The sequence below is a fragment of the Leuresthes tenuis genome, unplaced genomic scaffold, assembly GCF_036924035.1.
Source record: "Leuresthes tenuis unplaced genomic scaffold, fLeuTen1.0.hap1 SCAF_8, whole genome shotgun sequence".
Lineage (NCBI taxonomy): Eukaryota > Metazoa > Chordata > Actinopteri > Atheriniformes > Atherinopsidae > Leuresthes > Leuresthes tenuis.
Window position 1 is genome coordinate 9,048,135 of NW_027325362.1, and position 18,288 is coordinate 9,066,422.

The following is an 18,288-nucleotide window of genomic DNA, read 5'->3' on the forward strand; positions in this document are numbered from 1 at the left end:
ACTATGAATATAAAAGCATTTCACAAATTTACAAAAAACGTGCTTTTAAGATGTGACAGATTTTCAATATGTAATATATGTAAAACATTCATTAATAACCTGTACAGACTTCTCCTTTGAACATTTGCACAACTAAAGCCAGTAATCTGAGTTATCTGAGTAGTTCTTAAAAGAGTAGCAGCAAGCTATGAAGTAAGTGCAAAGTAAACGTCAGACTGATAAAAAGTTGGTTTAACTCAAAAGTCCAGCTATATTAGCCAAAGTGTATGGATTTAAGAGCAACACTTACCAGAGAATTGTTTAGGATGTTTAGCTAATCATGGCTGCAGTGTAGAGTGGTCTGTTTGGACGCTATGTGTGTGATGTGTGTGTGTTGGGAGGAAAGGGGGAGCTGGTGCAATGGCGTAACCCAATCAGCTTTAGTGACAATACATAAGGAGGGGGGGTAGTGGGTTGTGACAACACAGTCTATTCACTGAGAAGGAGAAAGAGCACACACTAAACTTAACTGACATACACATGCAAGCAACAAAACCCTGCCCCAAACCTCTCATTTTCTCTTTCACTTCCTCTCAGCAGCTATATCTGATGTGAACTGAGGAAACATACAGGGTGATCAAACTGTTTCATAACAAGTGAACTGATAACATCTTCCTTTAATGTTGAGGCTCGTGTTTCTTATAAAAAGGCCCCACAATACCCCTACGGCATGCTGCTTCACAAAACCAATCCAACATTATTGCATCCACTCAACAGTGAGACTCCAAAAGTCAAAGCTGTAAGACAGCAAAATGCCTTCCACTCACCCACTTCCCGGACTGAAGTAGTCAATCCCATTTGCCTGGATGTTTGAATAGCTTTAAGGGTTTCAAATCACTTTTGCACGCTTGCGAAGATTTACTCCAAACAGCCTTTTCTAATCTCGCTCCCCAAGAGAAACTTTACAAAAATCAACAGAGCAGTATGCATTTAGACAATCTCTAAATGCTCAAGAGCTGAAAAACAAGTTGCAAAGTTTTCCTTTTCAGGACGGTGAAGATGCTGCCAGACTATCCGTCCAGATGTGCTGAGAGATTTGAGGACGCTGCAGCTTGCTCCAGTGTTTGTGTATGATTAACCTCCCCCCGCTCCTTCTGACCACACTGGTTCCACTAAACCAGCCTGGCACAGACTGAGTTTGCATCACTGAGCTGTTTCACTATTGGTGTACCCTCTAATCCTGTTACTCTGACTATCCACTGTGTGTTAGGAGGACCCCTGCCCCCTAATCCTTGGGTCACACACATAATGTGAGTAAACAGACATATTTAAAAGCTCTGAAAAAAGCCTTTGTTTGCACTTAGACATACAGTCTTGCTGGCCATTACTGCCTGAGCACAGAAAAATAAACATATAAACACACAAACTGAGCTCAATATGATTTAGTTCAAATTTCCCTGAAATATTATCATATTTAATATATTAAAATTTTTTGCACTGCATGATTGAACTAAGCCTAATTCATCTATGGGTTATATAAGAGCATGCTGTTGGTTTACAAAATTATAATATGCTTAGTAAAACACTGACAAATCCGACCGATTATCTGCCATTTTGGGGTAATCATCATCAGCTGTTTATTTCATAAGATTAGGATGTTGGTTTTCAAACAGAAATGTCTCCATTGGCAGAAGTTTTATCAGCGTGACTCCTGTGGAACAATGTTTTTGACTGTCTTAGGACATTTTTGATCATACATCAAGCAAATTTCCACTTTGGCAAACAAAGTCAGTTAAAAAATAATGTTTACTGTAATACTTTATTCTTTTCTTTGTGAAAATAAAGAACAACTAAGCAATATGAGACTCAAGCTCAAGATCAAGTTGCATGTTCCAAAAGATTGCAGCCAAATACAGCCAAAGTGATAAATGTGGTCACAGTTCCCACAGTGAGGCGTAAGTATATGATGTCTATAGTGAAATTACAGACTGAAGTTTAATACACCGTTTTGTGTAAAATCACAGCATTGGTGGTTTAGAAACATAACAGCATCACTGTACCTGTATCTGGCTTGTGTATCAGATTTTGTACAGTGGAATTAAATTCTAATAACGGAATAGAGATGACATCTGTGAATGATAGAAGCTAAAAGCATGAAAGCCCTCAAAGTTTCACAGCCTCCTACCTGAGGTGGAGCTGTCATGTTTCTTTGAAGAGGATGACTTGGTTTCCTGTTTGAAAGAATTCTCATCGTCTGCATCTCCATCCCCCCACCAAGATGGTTGGCCATACAGGGGGGTCCCACGGGGCAGCGCTGTAACATCCCCTGGGGCAGATGTGCACACAAACACATTTCAGCAATGCTGTGAGGAAGGTGCACATTTTACCGTAACTCTGGTCTGTCAGATTAAGTGTTCATTATGGACAGTCAGGGACCGTTTAGATGAGCAGTTCACTGAATCATGGGGTCACAAAGTGAACCAAACTGTTTGTTTACGAGTCTGTTTGTGCACTAATTCTCTTTTGGTTGAGTCTATTTTCAGAATTCTCACTCAAACACAAGCAGTGAAAATGTGACTTTACGCTGGCCTCTCTGTTCCCTTCAGTATGAAAGCTGACACAGAAGAAACATCCTGTGCTGAAGAAGTAAGACTACAGAAGTGAGCGGAAACATATTAGAGAAAGGGAAACAACGTGCAGCAAAGGTCATTTCGTAGATTTAAATCATCAGACAGCACACAGGACATCTTATCCGGTGTTAACTTCTTTCTATTTGTCTTCTTTAAGTACCCCTTATCCTCTGCTGTGTAGGTTTAATCACAGCATTACAAGATAATTATAGATGCTCTGTGCCAAACTGTGTGCATTAAGTAAGGCCCCTCCACGTAAAAGCTACTAAATGTATGCTTGCCATAAAGGTTTAATATCTGGGTGAGGCCTGGTATTGCAGCAGTCACACTGCAGGGTTACACAAATGAGTTGCAGATGGGGTAACACACACATGGGTTTAACAAATGTGCAACTCTTTCTGTGCAAGTTTCTGTGCATTTTATATCTTTAAAAATGTAAAGATGGTATACGGATTTTCTTGATGCAGCCACTCTGACCCTGTTACTGATTAATCTGCGTTAAAAAAAACAAACACAATTCCCATGTGGCCTTGTTTCAACATATGGAAATTAAAGCAGGACTCCTGCTTCTAACTCTGTCTATAATAGCAGCTATTCGGTGTTGCCTCAGCCCTAAACTACTGCACAGTAGTGTGGTAGTTAAGGCTTTTTCCTGGTGACCATGTCCACCCCCTGGTGGTCTGAGATAAAACCCCACCACTTAATTTCATATGAGTATGTCAGGAAAATGTTACCATTCAGAAGAAATCCCTGGCATTACAAATTATACATGTAGCGTATTTGGAAAACATTTGTTTCCATGTGTTCGTACATCAGAATAAAGACATTATTAGTTTTAAAATCTCTTTTTCTGCTACCACTCTTGTCCCCTATTGCATTTTGGATTGGAAATCTGGTCATTTTTCTACATTTTTAGGTGAATTGAAGAAATGGCATCTTATGAAAGCAGTCTAAAATCAAGTTTCAAGAAAACAGCAGAACATTCACACGCTAAGTGTTCAGTCACATTCCCCCTTTGTTTCAAATCTCACCTCCCATCCTCTCCTCTGCTTTGTGAGAGTCCACAGGTTTAGAGGATGGCTCTTTGGAGGAAGAGACCCCATCTGTTAGTCTGCTCCCCCCTGACTTTGTGGTGCTGCCACTGGGGGACTTTGGCGTCTTTGTTGGGGTCTTAGTGGGAGATTTGCTTGTGGTTGTGTTGGTAGTGGTTTCACAGCTGGACGGCTTCTTGCTGAGCTGGAGGCCGCTGGTGAACTTTTCATGCTAAAAGGAGATGTAGAAGTAAAATATGAACCCAGTAGCGTTGTAAATAGTATAACATAACCGTGTAATAAAACATGAGAGGGCACAGGTTATGTGTTCTCACCTTTAGAGCCTCCTCGGGCACAGTGAGCTCTCCTCTCACCACCGTGAAGAGATTTGTATGTGAAACAAAGGGGTTAAGGACCACAATGTCACAACTATGACTTACTGTTGTTACATAGACAGACTATACACAAATATACACAAAAGAATTTCATTATTAGGCCCTAAATTAATGCACTATTTACATAGTACACGATAAACAAGTTATTCAAACAATGAGCCCAATGGATGTGTGACGGCTGAAGATATTTGGAAGATAAAAAACTGAAAGGATATCATATCCAAACCTCAGCTTGTCTTCCAGCTTCAGTGTGATGTACATTTGCTCCTGAATGCGGACATCATTTACAAAGGTCTACAGAGGGAAGGTGAAGGTTAGACAAAAACAGTTCAGTTTGCTTAAAATAAATACAAAGTCTTTAATAGAATGAAGAGAACTCTGCAAAACTGCATCTGACTAAGTTGGAATCGCACACAACAGCATCTGTGTGTCCATGTGGCAACAAGGCCAGCATTTCCCCACATTTCAGAATGTGAAAATAAATAACGCCCAGCATTGTTGCATGACCAAAGAACACACAATAATATCTATTCAATTCAAAAAGTTATCCCAGGACACTTCACAGAAAAATTAGACACAGTCCAATTCTATCCCATTCATTACAATACAGTTCTATCCAATTCACGGTAATACCATCCAATTCCATCCAGTTCATTTGAATAGTTTTATATATGATAGAAAATCTGCATAGATATCTTCAGATTCATTTTCTGGTGATCCCAAAAGCAACTAAAACTCCACTTTATTGATTCCAGAGTAGGGACAATTTAACCGTGCTACTCGGTAAACATAATCAACAAGTTTCTAGTATACGGGGACCAAACTAAGGTCTAAGTACAACAATATATATGTTTCTCTCCATTTTGTTTCCTTCTCTCACAGCTATTCCTTCCATTCACGCATCTTTCTACTATGCAGCTCTGAGAAAGATCAGGTTTCGCTGATCTGCAGTTCTATCTCTCTTGCACTGCTGTTGTAATAAAACATTCCTGTCTTCTCTCTAGTGGGATGAAATCACAACTGCACAACAGAACAGCAGTGAAATGGCTTCAGTTAGAGAGCAAATGGCGACACTGTCCAAGCTTTTTACCCACAACTGTGGCAAACCTCTAAATACCTGCTGACTCAGCGTGAGAAAACTTCCTCTGAATCCAGTCAAAGAAGCTGGATGGTTAATGACACAGCAGGAAGTGACTCTGACTTCCTGTCTGAGAGCTGGAGAGGATGTGAGGGACATTATGCATATGTGTCTAATCTGGTGGACTGTGAGTGAGTACGAATCACTTCACATGACTAGTCTTGTGGCTGCTGTGAACAGGTTTTTACTGAACTACAATACCAAAGAAAGAGAGGTCTTTAAGAATTCAAATTAGCTCCTCAGAGATACAAAATTTGGAGTTATTTTGTGATGAATTATACAGAGTAAGATCTGGTATCATTTGCTGAAACCAACCTAATCTATTTCAGATTTTGTCTTGATTTACTTTATTTCTCTGAAATCCTTTTAAAGGAATAATTTCATTTTAAGATTCTACTAAAAATAGATTTACATGCATCAAAGTTAAAAAAATGCATTTTTTCATATTTGTTGTTTGAGGTGTACCCAACTAGCTACAAGGCAGGCATTATGCAAATGTATAAGTGTGTATGTAAAGAAATAAAAGCGGTTACTACAAAAGAGGCCTTTCAGGTTGAGAAGCGGTCTTCTGTGGGAAAGGTTAAAGCCAGAGCTGGAGCTTTAACATATAAATGGACATCTATCCCATTTCAGCCTTTGCCAAAAGAGTTCATATAATAGAGATTCAGCCAGGTCTTGACAGACTTTGTGCAGTTACTCTTATTGCCTAAGAGCACACTAAGGGCTTGTTGTACTAAATGAAATGGAAAAAAAACCACAAAGCGTAATATGACATCTGACATCCTACAGAGATAATACACTTAAGAGTTTTTCACTAAACTTTTCATATCTCACAACTGCTTTTTTGACATTTTAAGCTCACACCTACTAAAACACTTTTTCTGACTGACTGTCATGTCAATTTTCATTACACCGGAGAGAACACTTTCCCACGCAGCTGAGGTTAGTAAAAACGCCTCAAACCTCAAACCTTGCCTGCCTCTTCTACGACTAAACGTTTAAAAAAAACATTAAGCGCTTTAATTTAGTTGTCTTTTTTTAAAGTCTTTAAGAAGAAACAAGTCAATAAATAGTGGGACTGACAACAGGTTCCATGATTACGTTTTATTGGCAGAGTGACTCTTTGGCTCATATCTGGGTTGAAGAGTTTGCCATCAGGCAGGTATTTTCATAATCAGGTTCACATATAAATCAATGAATCTTTATTGTGCTGACAAAGACAGAGTACAACCCCCTCCATGAAGCTTACCCTTCGCAACCTACTTTTCTTCTGTTTACATTTTGATTGTCTTAAATGTCTAATTTCTCTGGATCTCTTAGTTTTACTCCATTATTTCGTTCCACTCTTCGTTCAGGCACCTTTACTCCTCCAACACCTCCTTCGATTCTTTGTGTACTCACCCCATTCAAACTGCCCAAGTCCTTGACCTTGTGTTCATCAGTCCCAGCCTCATAGTTGATGACTGCGTGCTGCTTGTCCACGCTGCGGGACTTCAAACAAAGACATAAGCAAAGTTGGAGATTAATATGTCCTACCATCCAGACAGTGTATTTTTCTGGGAAGGCCTAACACAGAAGAGGAGTTCAGCTGCTGGACTGGACTGCACTTAAAACATCTGGTGCATTATGAAACACAAAATATGACAAAGGAGACCCAGAGCTGGTGAGCAACTAAACCCTACATCAGGCAAGAATCCCAAAGGTCCATCGACTGGTCTCCTCAGTTTACAGGCGTTCACAGACTTATTAAAAGAAGGGGGGATGCTACACGGTGGTAAACAAGGCCCTGTCCCAAGAGACATAGTGCTGCCATCAAATCCAAGATGAGCCAACATCTTTTATGAAATTGTACAACGTCTCAGTTTCAACATTTATTTTGTTTTTTATGCTCTACTGTGAATACAATATTGGTCTACAAGAATTTTTTAACCATTACATTCAGCCTTTATTCATATTTTACAGTGTCCCAATTTCTTTTTGATTGGAATTGTAGTTCCTGTTCAAAATCAAAATTTAATTTATTACTTCCATGGATACATATGTTATATGAAGTTTGTACGTGACTGAAGCCAACTGTTAAACCTTTATGAAAGTATTAACATCCAATGACAAGAATGAGGATTTGAAGGTAAATCTATAAGCTACTATGTATCTGTTATCTGACATCGTATCAACATGAAGCATATTAGCAGATATTCAGCAGATATTAGATAGTCTCTCTGAAACTCCTCGCTTCATATTTTCATTTTCACATTCATGTCCAACTGTACACAAACGCTCATTAGGCAACTAAGAGGAACAGAATAAGAATGAAAGCCTGCAGGGGAAATATTGATTTTCCATGGCAAACAGATATGAGCAAATCAGCTGTTTCAAGGATAAATGAGTTTCAGAACAAAAAAAATCCAACCTGTGTATGTTTGGTATGAGCCTCAGATAAAAAGGGTTTATTTGGAATTTGCCAAATATTTCTCACATGCCACCGAAGCAAAGATATTGTGTTTTCAGCATTAGTTGTTGAAAAGTCTGCTGATTGCGTTTGTCAGTTTAGTACGTTGAAGTTAGTCAATGCCAGTTCTGGGAACTGAATCTCATATCTAGCTGTCATATGACTCTTTCCCATAACTCAATCCCTCATTTTAAAGAAGCACACTCATAACGAAGTAAAAGAGGCAACTCCCGAGAACCAGCAGTGAAACAGAATGTATTAGTAAGAATCTAGATCAAGCAGGATAGAAATCAGCTGAGCTGCCTGTTATACCTCACACGGCAGGAGACACGTTTCACACTGTTACGAAGATATACTGCTGACAACAAACAGCTGTGCAGAAGAAAGTGGAATACAGAGGTATGAAGCAGCTCAGCATAGCTAAAAATAAGAGTCAGCAAACTAAATCCACTTGAAGTAAAAACTAACTTTTAGAAATGATCAAGCACAGAAAAATTTCCTCTCCACACACACAGCTCATGAGTTATACTATGAGACAGAGAATGTTGTCTAAACTGAATCTGACTTAGGAAGAATACATGGTATGATTCAGGCTGAAATCATAAACACCATGTTCCTGTATTTACTAAGGTCCTTCCCTCTTACCATAAATGAAAAAGCAGCAGTACATTTGCATCATATAGCCATAGTTTGACATTTTGACACTGATAGATGTTTACGAAAGACTTAGGTCACTTTAGTAACTGTGTGATCATTTTCCCATACATTCATTTTACGTTTGTCTGTGAGTCGCTCTGTTTGTGTTTTATTTGGTGCCGACACAGCAGCCTTTAAAGTTTAACCATGTGATGAAGCCTTGGCTTGTTGCAGCAGTCACATGGGGGATAACTGTGAGCTGCTTCGCCAACACACAAGCACACAAAGCCAAAAAAAGTCCCCAATTTGCAAGATTTCCCTCATCATTCCAAAGACATCATAGAAATACAAGAACATACACAGAAGCAGTAAACCTTAAGGCCTGTGGAAACATATTAGAGAGGCTGGACTTTTACAACTCTAATGACTCTTATTAGCTTGAAGTCTTCAAAGAACAGGACAGTCTGAGGGTTTAAACTAGCCTGGATACTAAGAAAAACTAATAGGGCAATATGGTTAACTTAAGGAGCAGAGCTGCTGTTTTTGAAACATCCTCATAAAAAAAGAGGTATTTTTCAGTGGAGATGAAAGGGACATTAGAACATCTACAGTACAGCTAAACAGTTACATACAAAGAAAGACTGTGTGATACAACCTGTGCTACCATTTCGACTGTGCGTAGCACCACTCATGAACTTTGACCCAATGGCTGAAATAAAAATAAAACAATAAGAGAATGAAAAATATACCTTTAGTTCAATATAATACCACCCAAAAACAAAGCAAAACAAAAAAAGCTACACAAAAAAACTGGAGCTTTAGGTCCATGATGTACAGTGTACAGCTATTCAAATTCCTCTGTTCAAAAATAATGGCTTTTAACCTTCAACCTATTAATCCCATGAAAAAGTTACACTTGAGACACCTCTGACATTTGGATTTGAAAGTGTAAGTATGGATATAGGACACCAACGGTGCTAAACAGTAGTAACAACACTTTTCATTTAACTGTTCATAACATATTACAAAAACTTGTGTTTGCAATATGTGTTTCATAGCAACCACAACCTACCATTAAATACAAGGTTATGTGTGACAGAAAATGACTGATTCCTGCCCCAGCATGGGAGAAGTCGCTTATTATCAGTGGAAGTCCTGAATGTGTCTTTCACAGACTTTCACACACTGGCACCAGTAAAATCTGCTCTCAAAATTATTTGAGCGCTGCAGCCACGGATGCACCCTCTATCCACAAAAACTGACTCGGTCAGATAAGATCTAACTCAAGAGGTATCTGCCCCACTTTCTATTAATAGTGTGGTGACCAGAGGTACACACGAGGGCACACGTGGTCTCTCTGGATGCATGCATAGCTGCACAGACACACTAACATGCACACATAGAGGCGTACTAAGCTACTGCAAAAACAGAGACGTGAGCCCTGAGAAGGATCTTATTGATTTCAGGAAAAAAGCCAGAGCAAAGCAAGTGATTTATGCATGTGGCTGAGACACTCTACACCTAAAAAACTATGATGAAAACTATAAGAAAGAGTAAGAAAGAAAAACACACCTCCTATCTGTCCTAATTCATTGAGACTGCTGTCAGTGGAGAAGTGGTGTGTAAAGAGTCCTCACCTGTAGCATGAGCTCGCAGTCATCCCGGCCGACAAAGATCATTTCCCGGGGGAGTCGGTGGCGAGTTCCCCCGCTGCTCACCAGGAACCAGGAGGTCACGCTCATCTCTGCACCCTGCTGCTGCCTCCAGTACACGCCTCCTGAGACAAAAGTGAGTGTGATCTGTAGTTTAACACACATTCATGCCATTTCTCTGTGGTCGATCCCGCCAATGTTAATCTACCACCACAGCATTAAGATTTTCAAATGATAAACGTGACTCATGACACTGTCGAATTCAGGCACACTTTCCCTCTTAGTTTGATAAAGATATCAGTGATATCAATGTTTTTTTTTTTCAAATCAACAAAAAGAAGGGTGAGTGAACCCACAATGTTCTTTAGAATAAACAGAATGATTAAGATTTGATTTTAAATTTATAGATCTATTTGGTTTGTGTACACTGTGGCGCTTACAGCCAGTAAATAAGCTTTTACTTATGCGTGATTAAAAAATGAACAATGTTTAAAAAGGAAGACTTTGTGGACTAGCTGGAATACACCATTAGTATGGTGCTTTAAATATTGGAAAAGAAATGAAGTAAAAAATGATTGCGGTACACACCTCTGGTCCAGATAGCTCAAGCTGATAGGCCACTGACAGAAAAACACAACTAGGCCATCCTGAAAAAGCAAAGAAAAGAGGCACAAAAAAACACGAGTTTTGTTTCTTTGTATCATGATATAATCCTAACAGTCAAATATGATAAAGCAGTAGTGGAATCACTGGCAAAGTATAAACACTGGCACAGATATAGTGAATCAAAACCTCCCTCTTGCTTTGTTTAGTTTTGCTGGTCGGGGGAAAGAGGTTGAGTGGGCGGTCTTGCAATGTGATGCCTCTGTCTACGCCTGGAAGTGAACATTAAGCTAGCCAGTAAGATACATCCCCTCGTTCTCTCTGCTGGCTCTGATGAATGCCAGATGTTAGAGGAGGAAGTGATGTAGGAATGTTGGCTGGCCTACCCATCAGGACGTTTATTTTCCCTCCTGCCTCCCTCCTCCCCTTTGCTCTCCCTCAGATGAAATGGAAAGGAGGTCACAGCAAGCTACTCTGGCTTTCTAACTGCCCAGGCCGAGCAACATTAAGCAGATATAATCAACAGGCAGGTGACATGTGTGGTTGTCAAACTAACTGGCAACACAGATGCAAGAAACTTGGCTTCATAACTGGTTGAGTGACAGGACTCCTGGGTGTAGCATAAACCAGCTTACGTGCCTTCTCATAATTCAATTTTTCATACTGTCATAAGATATCAAGACAATATTCTCAAAGCAAAGGGGAGAGTTGTCTCTATTATGAAGCCTACAGCAACTGATTACACCTTAATACTTCCCTTCATAAGAGGTTTAGACATTTCATACTTTGCATAATTTTGTGGTTTGAAATCAAAACTAGGTTTCAAAGCTTTTATGGTAATTTTTAGTGGCACTAAAATAACAGGAGCCCTCTGTCGTGTGTAGAAAGTGCCAAGAAAAAGCCCATCAAAGTGGGAATTAAAGATTATTGAGCTAAGCTCTTGCTCACTTGACCTCATAAGTACTTGGTATACCAACGCAATAATCCCTTGAGTAAAATTTTAATCAGCTGCACACCTCAGTTCCTCTCATGACATGGCTGGGAACATGACTGTATCAACAGCTGTCTCTAATGTAAAACAGATCAGCTTTTCACCTCCGCCACTGCTCCGAATATCTGACGATTTTATACACCGTGTGAAATGGGAACCTGTAAGAATTTGTGGAGGTCTTTAAAATGAGCAATTTGACATGGATAAGGATCCGCCTGGTTATGGCCAAAACTGACCAAACCCAGTATATCATTTTTGTGCAAGATACAAACAAGGCATTTTCATAAGAATTAATGTGGAACAAAATAGTGTAAATCTTTGATACTCTAAAAACTCATATTAACAAGAAAACTGACAAAAATCATGGTAATCTTAGCTGTTTAATATTCCTGACATACGTCCGTTCATTTCTGCTTTCATGACCAAAATACCGGCTATAACTCAATTTTATTGAGATGAATACTACAGATGGGGGAACAACGCACAATACATGCTTACATGATACCAGCCCTGTGATTGCTCAAGATGTGATCTAATTTGCATTCACAAACCAACTGCAGTCGCATGACAACAACATGCAGGCAGATAACAGAAATGGAGGGCATATTGTGTCTCGATGCTCTGCTGGAACAACTCATTAGGCTCACCAAACACAGAAACAGCACTGGCATTACACTACAATTATGTGTGGTTTTTCCCTAGACTGTAACCAGAGAGCCGCTGTCTCAATAACCACCGCACACTCACATGCAGAATGCAAGGTTAACGAGACTAGCGGCATGAATATGAAGCATACCAGCCTTTATGGTGCCATTAAAAACAAACTTCTCACAATCACACATGAAAGACGTGGCACAGATGGAGGAATGCAAGGGCAGGTCTGATGAAGGGGACACAGATGTGAAGGAAACACTGTACGCTTCACATTTGCCTCTAACAGTCTTAATATCAAAGAGCAGTTCGTTCGCCCTGCAAAAACTGCAACAGTGTGCTAAGTAAAATCAATCTTCTTTCAATGATGCTACCTGCGATCATCTGAAATACAAAGCAGGAGAAACAGGTTCAATGTTCCTCTAGTGTTCAGATATTTGTAGAAACTAGAAGTTAAGAGTCATCTTCATTCCATGATTTCAGCAACATTCTTGCCGAGGCTAATAAGGAAAAATAGTGACTTCATGTTTTTTGGCAGGAATTTCCCCAACCCCCAGAGCTGCACTAATACTATCTCCACACACACACGCACACACACACACACACACACACGCATACACACACACACACACACACACACACACACACGCATACACACACACACACACACACACACACACACACACAGAAATGAGTAGTGAAAGAGCAGGATTATTCCAAGATGACTGAATTCTTTGTGTGGAGGAGACAGCAGTGGAGCGACAGAAAGCATGTAAAACACTTTTTGTTGCGGTCGCTCATCTTTGAATCCACAGCATGTGTGTACTGGTCTATCTGGATTTCTGGACAGCTTGACAGATATTCAAAAACTTATCAAGCGCTGAGGATGTTCATTCACTGATCAATGCAGCAAACTCACAGTATCACATGCAAAATCATCTTAAAACTAACAGAGGGGCAGATTTAAAACTACTGAGGTGAGCACTGGGATGATTATTCATTAAACAGTGGTTCAGAAACTATAAATAAGCCGAGGTGATTATGAAGCTGCGCGGGATAATCAGGTTTATAAGCCATGACTAATCACTCGTACAGCTATATTTCCGGTGTCCTGCATGAAGTTATATAAACAACCTTCTGTCTTCTTCAACATTTCAAATCTCTCCCCTCCACCCAGAACCAGCCAAACACAATCATTAGCTGAAGGACAGGAAGTGATGTCATTATTGGTGGTCATCAAATAATATGTTTCTTGCTGCAACACAGACTGCTGCTTTCCACGTAGCATCTGGCTGGAGTGTGTGTCCCAGGATGATGCAACAGCTGGGTAACCATCAGAAGAACTCATCTGCTCTGACTCTTTAACCCCCCCCCAGTTGTCAAAGAGCGCCACGACCCTGACAGCTGACTCATGCCACATCACACACCTTGACATCTGACACACATATGCTAAGAAAGCCAAAGTCTGGGGACTGTAGGAGGGAGATGGAGGGGCACAGAGAGGCAGCTCATTCTCTCATCACACTCTTTTCCACATGGTCTTATGATGAGAGTCACACTTAGCCCTGATAAGGGTGTGATTGGCTGCCGAGTGCCTCCACTGAAAAATCTCATTGCAACTGCAATAAAACTGACCAGCAGCAACAGCTGAAGCCAGCTTTTCACATTTCAAGTAAAAACTTTATTTGAAGGCTCTGTGTGCCGTGATAGATATTGTCATCTGAAACATTCTGTAACTGACTGATTCAGAGACCATAAAGTGAATAAATTGAAAATGCGTCTGCTGCAGTAAATCATTTTCATCTCTGGTTGGTCTTTCCAAAGAGGAACCCTCAGGCTGGGCAGGCAGAAGGTGATGAATTTAATGTTTACAACACTAACTGTACAGATATAAACAGTACTCTGTAGTTACTGTAGCTTCAGCGTGAACACATAGAGAAGGGCACCGGTTGGATTGCATTAAAAATGTTGGGAATATCTTGAAACAAGGCACTGTCCCTGTCAATGGAAGAGATGTTTTTTTAAAGTACAAATCATAACCGAATCAAGTGATCAAAGACGATTTGCGGTTTTAGAGAACACCTTGAAAATGTAGGCAAAACTGATAAAAGGAAACCACCATGACGAGTAAGAAAAACAGCCAAACAACAGCCTTCCCTTTTATCTCAATAGCGCTGTTGTAAGGTCAGTTAGGGTTTTTTTCAGACTGAAGTCAATAATAGACCAGGGACACTGAATCGGTCTTGTGAGCTCAGATACTTTGGGTGCAGGGAAGTCTACAAACCCTGAAGGGTGTAAAGAACAAATTCAAGACGAGACAGTAATCTCAATACAGACAGACAAAGGCTTCTCTAGTCCCCAATGACTGAGCCTACTACAGACAAACCAACATCAAAGTGTACAGTATCTATTGTTCCTTTTTAAATGGGACAAAAAAAAGACAAGCCAGGCTATTTCTATGATATTTACCAGACACCCGACAGCGTTTTGTCAATTATATGAGCAATGTTTTGCTCCCGGAGCTTTACTGTCTTTTAAAATGATATTCCATTAGCCTTCAGAAATCTAACTTTACATTTACAGCACAGAAGCTTCATCAAGTTCACAGATTACACACATTGTGGTAAACTAACACAAAATAATTGGATGTATATGTGTGTGACGCTGATGTCACACACGCATGCAATTTACTGCATGTGTTAGAGGTGTGAGGAATGAGTATGATGGTGGAAAATAAACAATTGAGCTCCAGTGCTTCAGCTCTACTGGGAGATCGGTCCATTACAAAGGTTTGATGGTAATAACAGTATATCTGAAATGTTCTTTGGCTAAAACTAAGATTGCAGAAGATGGCTGCATCAGGGGTATCAGAGGGCAAGAGTTTGATTCCCTTTGACATCTGAGTTAAATGGTCCCACTTGATTTTCTTCTCATAGATGAAAGCAAAAAAACTCTTTAAAAAGGACCCTGTTTAAACATTTTCCTTATTAATCCACAGCTAAACGCTACATAATATTCTGACATCCATGATAAGGATGTCTGTGCTTTGGATTTTTTATACAGGCTCATTAAATATCCTGCAACTAAATGAAATCTGGCATTGGCCAAGGATGCTGTTCAGCTTCCAAATACTGATTCAGTGGGGGGAGCGAAAGCGGGATTTACCCGATTAGAGATGTTTTCATACATACAAACAAGAACAGACAAAAAGCTCAACTGTATCATATCTAATTCATTATTGAATTCAATTACAGTCCAAAAACAAGATATGACTCAAAGTGTCATGTTGTCATGTCATGGCAATTTAATTAGAGCACCATCCCTGTATACATCCACAAGAGGAGAATCAGGTTGCTGATGGAAGAATGTCTGATGCCATGATGCTGTGGAGTGTGGGAGAAAACACTCAAGACTTTCTGCCACTTTTTGCATCCTCTGTGGGATATCATCGTACATGTAAGTACAGTTGATTTCAGTGCACAGACGCTGTATTTAAGGTACTTGAATGGTGATTCTATCAGATGATGCTGCACTTATAAATCAGGATTTTATTAGAGCACAGTGGAAATGCTAAGTGACCATGAGATGGCACAGCCTTAATGTGCTGGTTTCTAAGTCACAATTTCTGATGCATTTAGCCATCTGACAAAAGAAGCCAAAGAAAGGGTGAATGAAACCAGCTTTTTTGGGAATTTGGCTGTATTATCATAAACCATTTGGGTCTAAAGTTTTTGCTGACATACAGACACTCTCACAGACATATTTAACTGTATTTTAAGTCTAGTTTTGTTCTTTTTTTCTACTGACATGTAAAAATCTGTATTTTGCAGTGAGACTAAATGTTTAACTCTTACACATTAAATGGCAAAATAGCAAAAGTTGCCAAATGAAAAAAAATAGTGTATGCTATAAAACTTTAAATATAATAAAGATTCTATTTAATGGAACTAGACTGGAACTTGAGACAACACAACAGCATTAATCTACTGGGACAGGAATACAAGCACCATGGGGGGAGATAATAAATCATTAAGGTGTCAGAATAATGCTATAAGTCTGCAGAAACTTAGTTGAGTATCTGTGTCTACAGCTTTATGTGTGTTAATGGGGCTCGTATATGCAGTGTGAGGGTGAAAAACTGTCTAATGCAGCAGAAAAGACCATATGGCGCAGAAAAGCGGCCACACGCATCATAGGAGCAGTTGGCGAGAGAAGAAAACAAGCAAACACCTCCATTTAGCCAGCATCAGTCCTGCCTGCCTCATTGTTATTACCAAACACAAGCCAGCAACCCCCTGGCCTAAGGACACAAACTCCCCACATGCTCCATGACCCCAGTGTTCCGCATGCCCTAAAGACCTACATATGGAAATGTACAATTCGCAGATGCTAAGAGTTCTGCAGGATTAGTGTCGAAAACATGGCATGTGACTGGACACATTACGTGAAAATAAGGTGATTATTCTTGTATATGAGGGGGAGAACCAGAACTCCGAACAAGCGCTCGTAATCCTAAAGAGATCATAAAAAATAGATTATTAATAGCGCAAGGGAAATAATGAAGCATATGCCCTGCGGCACAGTCTATCTGTGCATGTGATTCATTCTCTGAAGGATGTGTGCATAACATTTCCCAGAGAAAATGTACCCAAACACATATTTCTGCAGGAAGATTTCTTAATGAGGCACAAAGAATATATGTAGTAACCTATTAGGAAAAAATCTAATTACCCTTCAAAATACTAGAGGGATAAATAGAATATTACACTAGAGATTAAACCTATAGTTAAACTTAATAATTTGTCACTTTAGTGATCTTGCCATCAGAAGAACTCTATACAGAACACATCTCACTTGTAGGCACAATAAACTGTCTTTACATACAACTACTCCAAAATCTGAAATTAGATTTGTTAAATAAGACTTGATATGAGATGTATTCTTACTTGTGCACTTAAAATTCATATCAGTTTATTGGTGGGTAAACACAATTTCTGTAAACCAAATGGTATTATAACTGTGTTAATAACTCCACTCTCATGTTTACTATTGAATGAGATTATTATAGTAAATTACTGGGTATACATATGCTCTGCCAAGTGCTCTTACGACCCTGCGTGGCTCCTGCTGAGTTGGTAATGACTGACCCGTGGCCCTTTAACAGGAACATTAGTATTTGACCGACCCTGTCATGTTGATTATGGCACCAACATTTTTGCTGCCCAAAGGGGACAAAAATAGAAAACTCTCTCACACTGAAATCCACACTAGCATTTATACATGGGAATATATCTATATATATATATATATATATATATATAACGTTAGCATAACAGGACAATCAGTGGTTGGCAGAGGGGAAGATTGGAATAGAAACCACCACAATCAAGATCGATATCTGCAGTGGAAAGAAGCACACTGTAAAGGAAACTCAGAGGGGAGCATGTTACACCCCAGAACAGATGTGAGGGCGCTCTGCTTTATTTTTCATTTTCAGAAGTTAAATCCAGAAACACAACACAAAAGAAAAAAACTCAGACACACCCCTTGATGTTCCATAGCAAGGGAGAGGCTGATGAATCTGTCCTTAAACTGCTCTAACCTTCTTTTCTAGTTTTTGTGGGGTTTTTTAACCACAGACTTATCTTTTCATCTCTCTGGTGTCTCTCTCTGGCTCTGCACACAACCGGGAGCGTCACCAGGCAAAAGCTATCTGACTCTCACAACCCTGTTAATGTCGCCGCTCTGGGAGACTACACAAGTGAGATCCAATGCTATTTTTAGTCATACACTCTCTGCCACAATAACACTTTTTAAAAACACTCTGAATTAAACAGAATAGATACCAAGTTCCAGGTTAGGTTGTTTTCAGTTACAAATATTACGCCCTGACCACTGTAAACAAAATGACCTCACATCCCAAACTTCCTACTATACACAAAGGCCGGACAATAGTTCCCAAAGAAGTCCCCAGTCATAGCTAGAGTCAAAAACAGAGAAGAAAGCTGAAGGGAACCCTTGCTACACATAAATATGATGCCCTTTTGCCTTCAAATACGTCAAGAATTAGTATGATGAACAAGAAAGTGGCTCAGAACAGACGGGATTTGGAGTGCAGTAAATGTAAAGGCTT

The 18,288-nt window shown here is 39.7% G+C and overlaps 1 protein-coding gene across 14 annotated transcripts in view; it reads right to left on the bottom strand.

Annotated features, from left to right (window-relative positions):
• The window catches only part of cep170aa (centrosomal protein 170Aa), a 39,890-nt gene that overhangs the window by 19,997 nt on the left and 1,605 nt on the right, over positions 1 to 18,288 (bottom strand). For 12 of the 14 annotated variants that reach the window (XM_072390720.1, XM_072390713.1, XM_072390722.1 and 9 more), the window contains exons 2-8: positions 10,499 to 10,557; positions 9,896 to 10,035; positions 6,575 to 6,664; positions 4,248 to 4,329; positions 3,976 to 4,031; positions 3,641 to 3,872; positions 2,165 to 2,305 (exon numbers count right to left, since the gene is read on the bottom strand). In XM_072390720.1, coding sequence (XP_072246821.1) covers positions 2,165 to 2,305; positions 3,641 to 3,872; positions 3,976 to 4,031; positions 4,248 to 4,329; positions 6,575 to 6,664; positions 9,896 to 10,000 — 706 coding nt within the window. In that variant the 5' untranslated portion in view covers positions 10,001 to 10,035; positions 10,499 to 10,557. Of the gene's footprint in view, positions 1 to 289; positions 663 to 2,164; positions 2,306 to 3,640; positions 3,873 to 3,975; positions 4,032 to 4,247; positions 4,330 to 6,574; positions 6,665 to 9,895; positions 10,036 to 10,498; positions 10,558 to 18,288 lie in introns of those variants that run through there. The other 2 variants (XM_072390710.1, XM_072390719.1) reach the window with 2 other exon arrangements.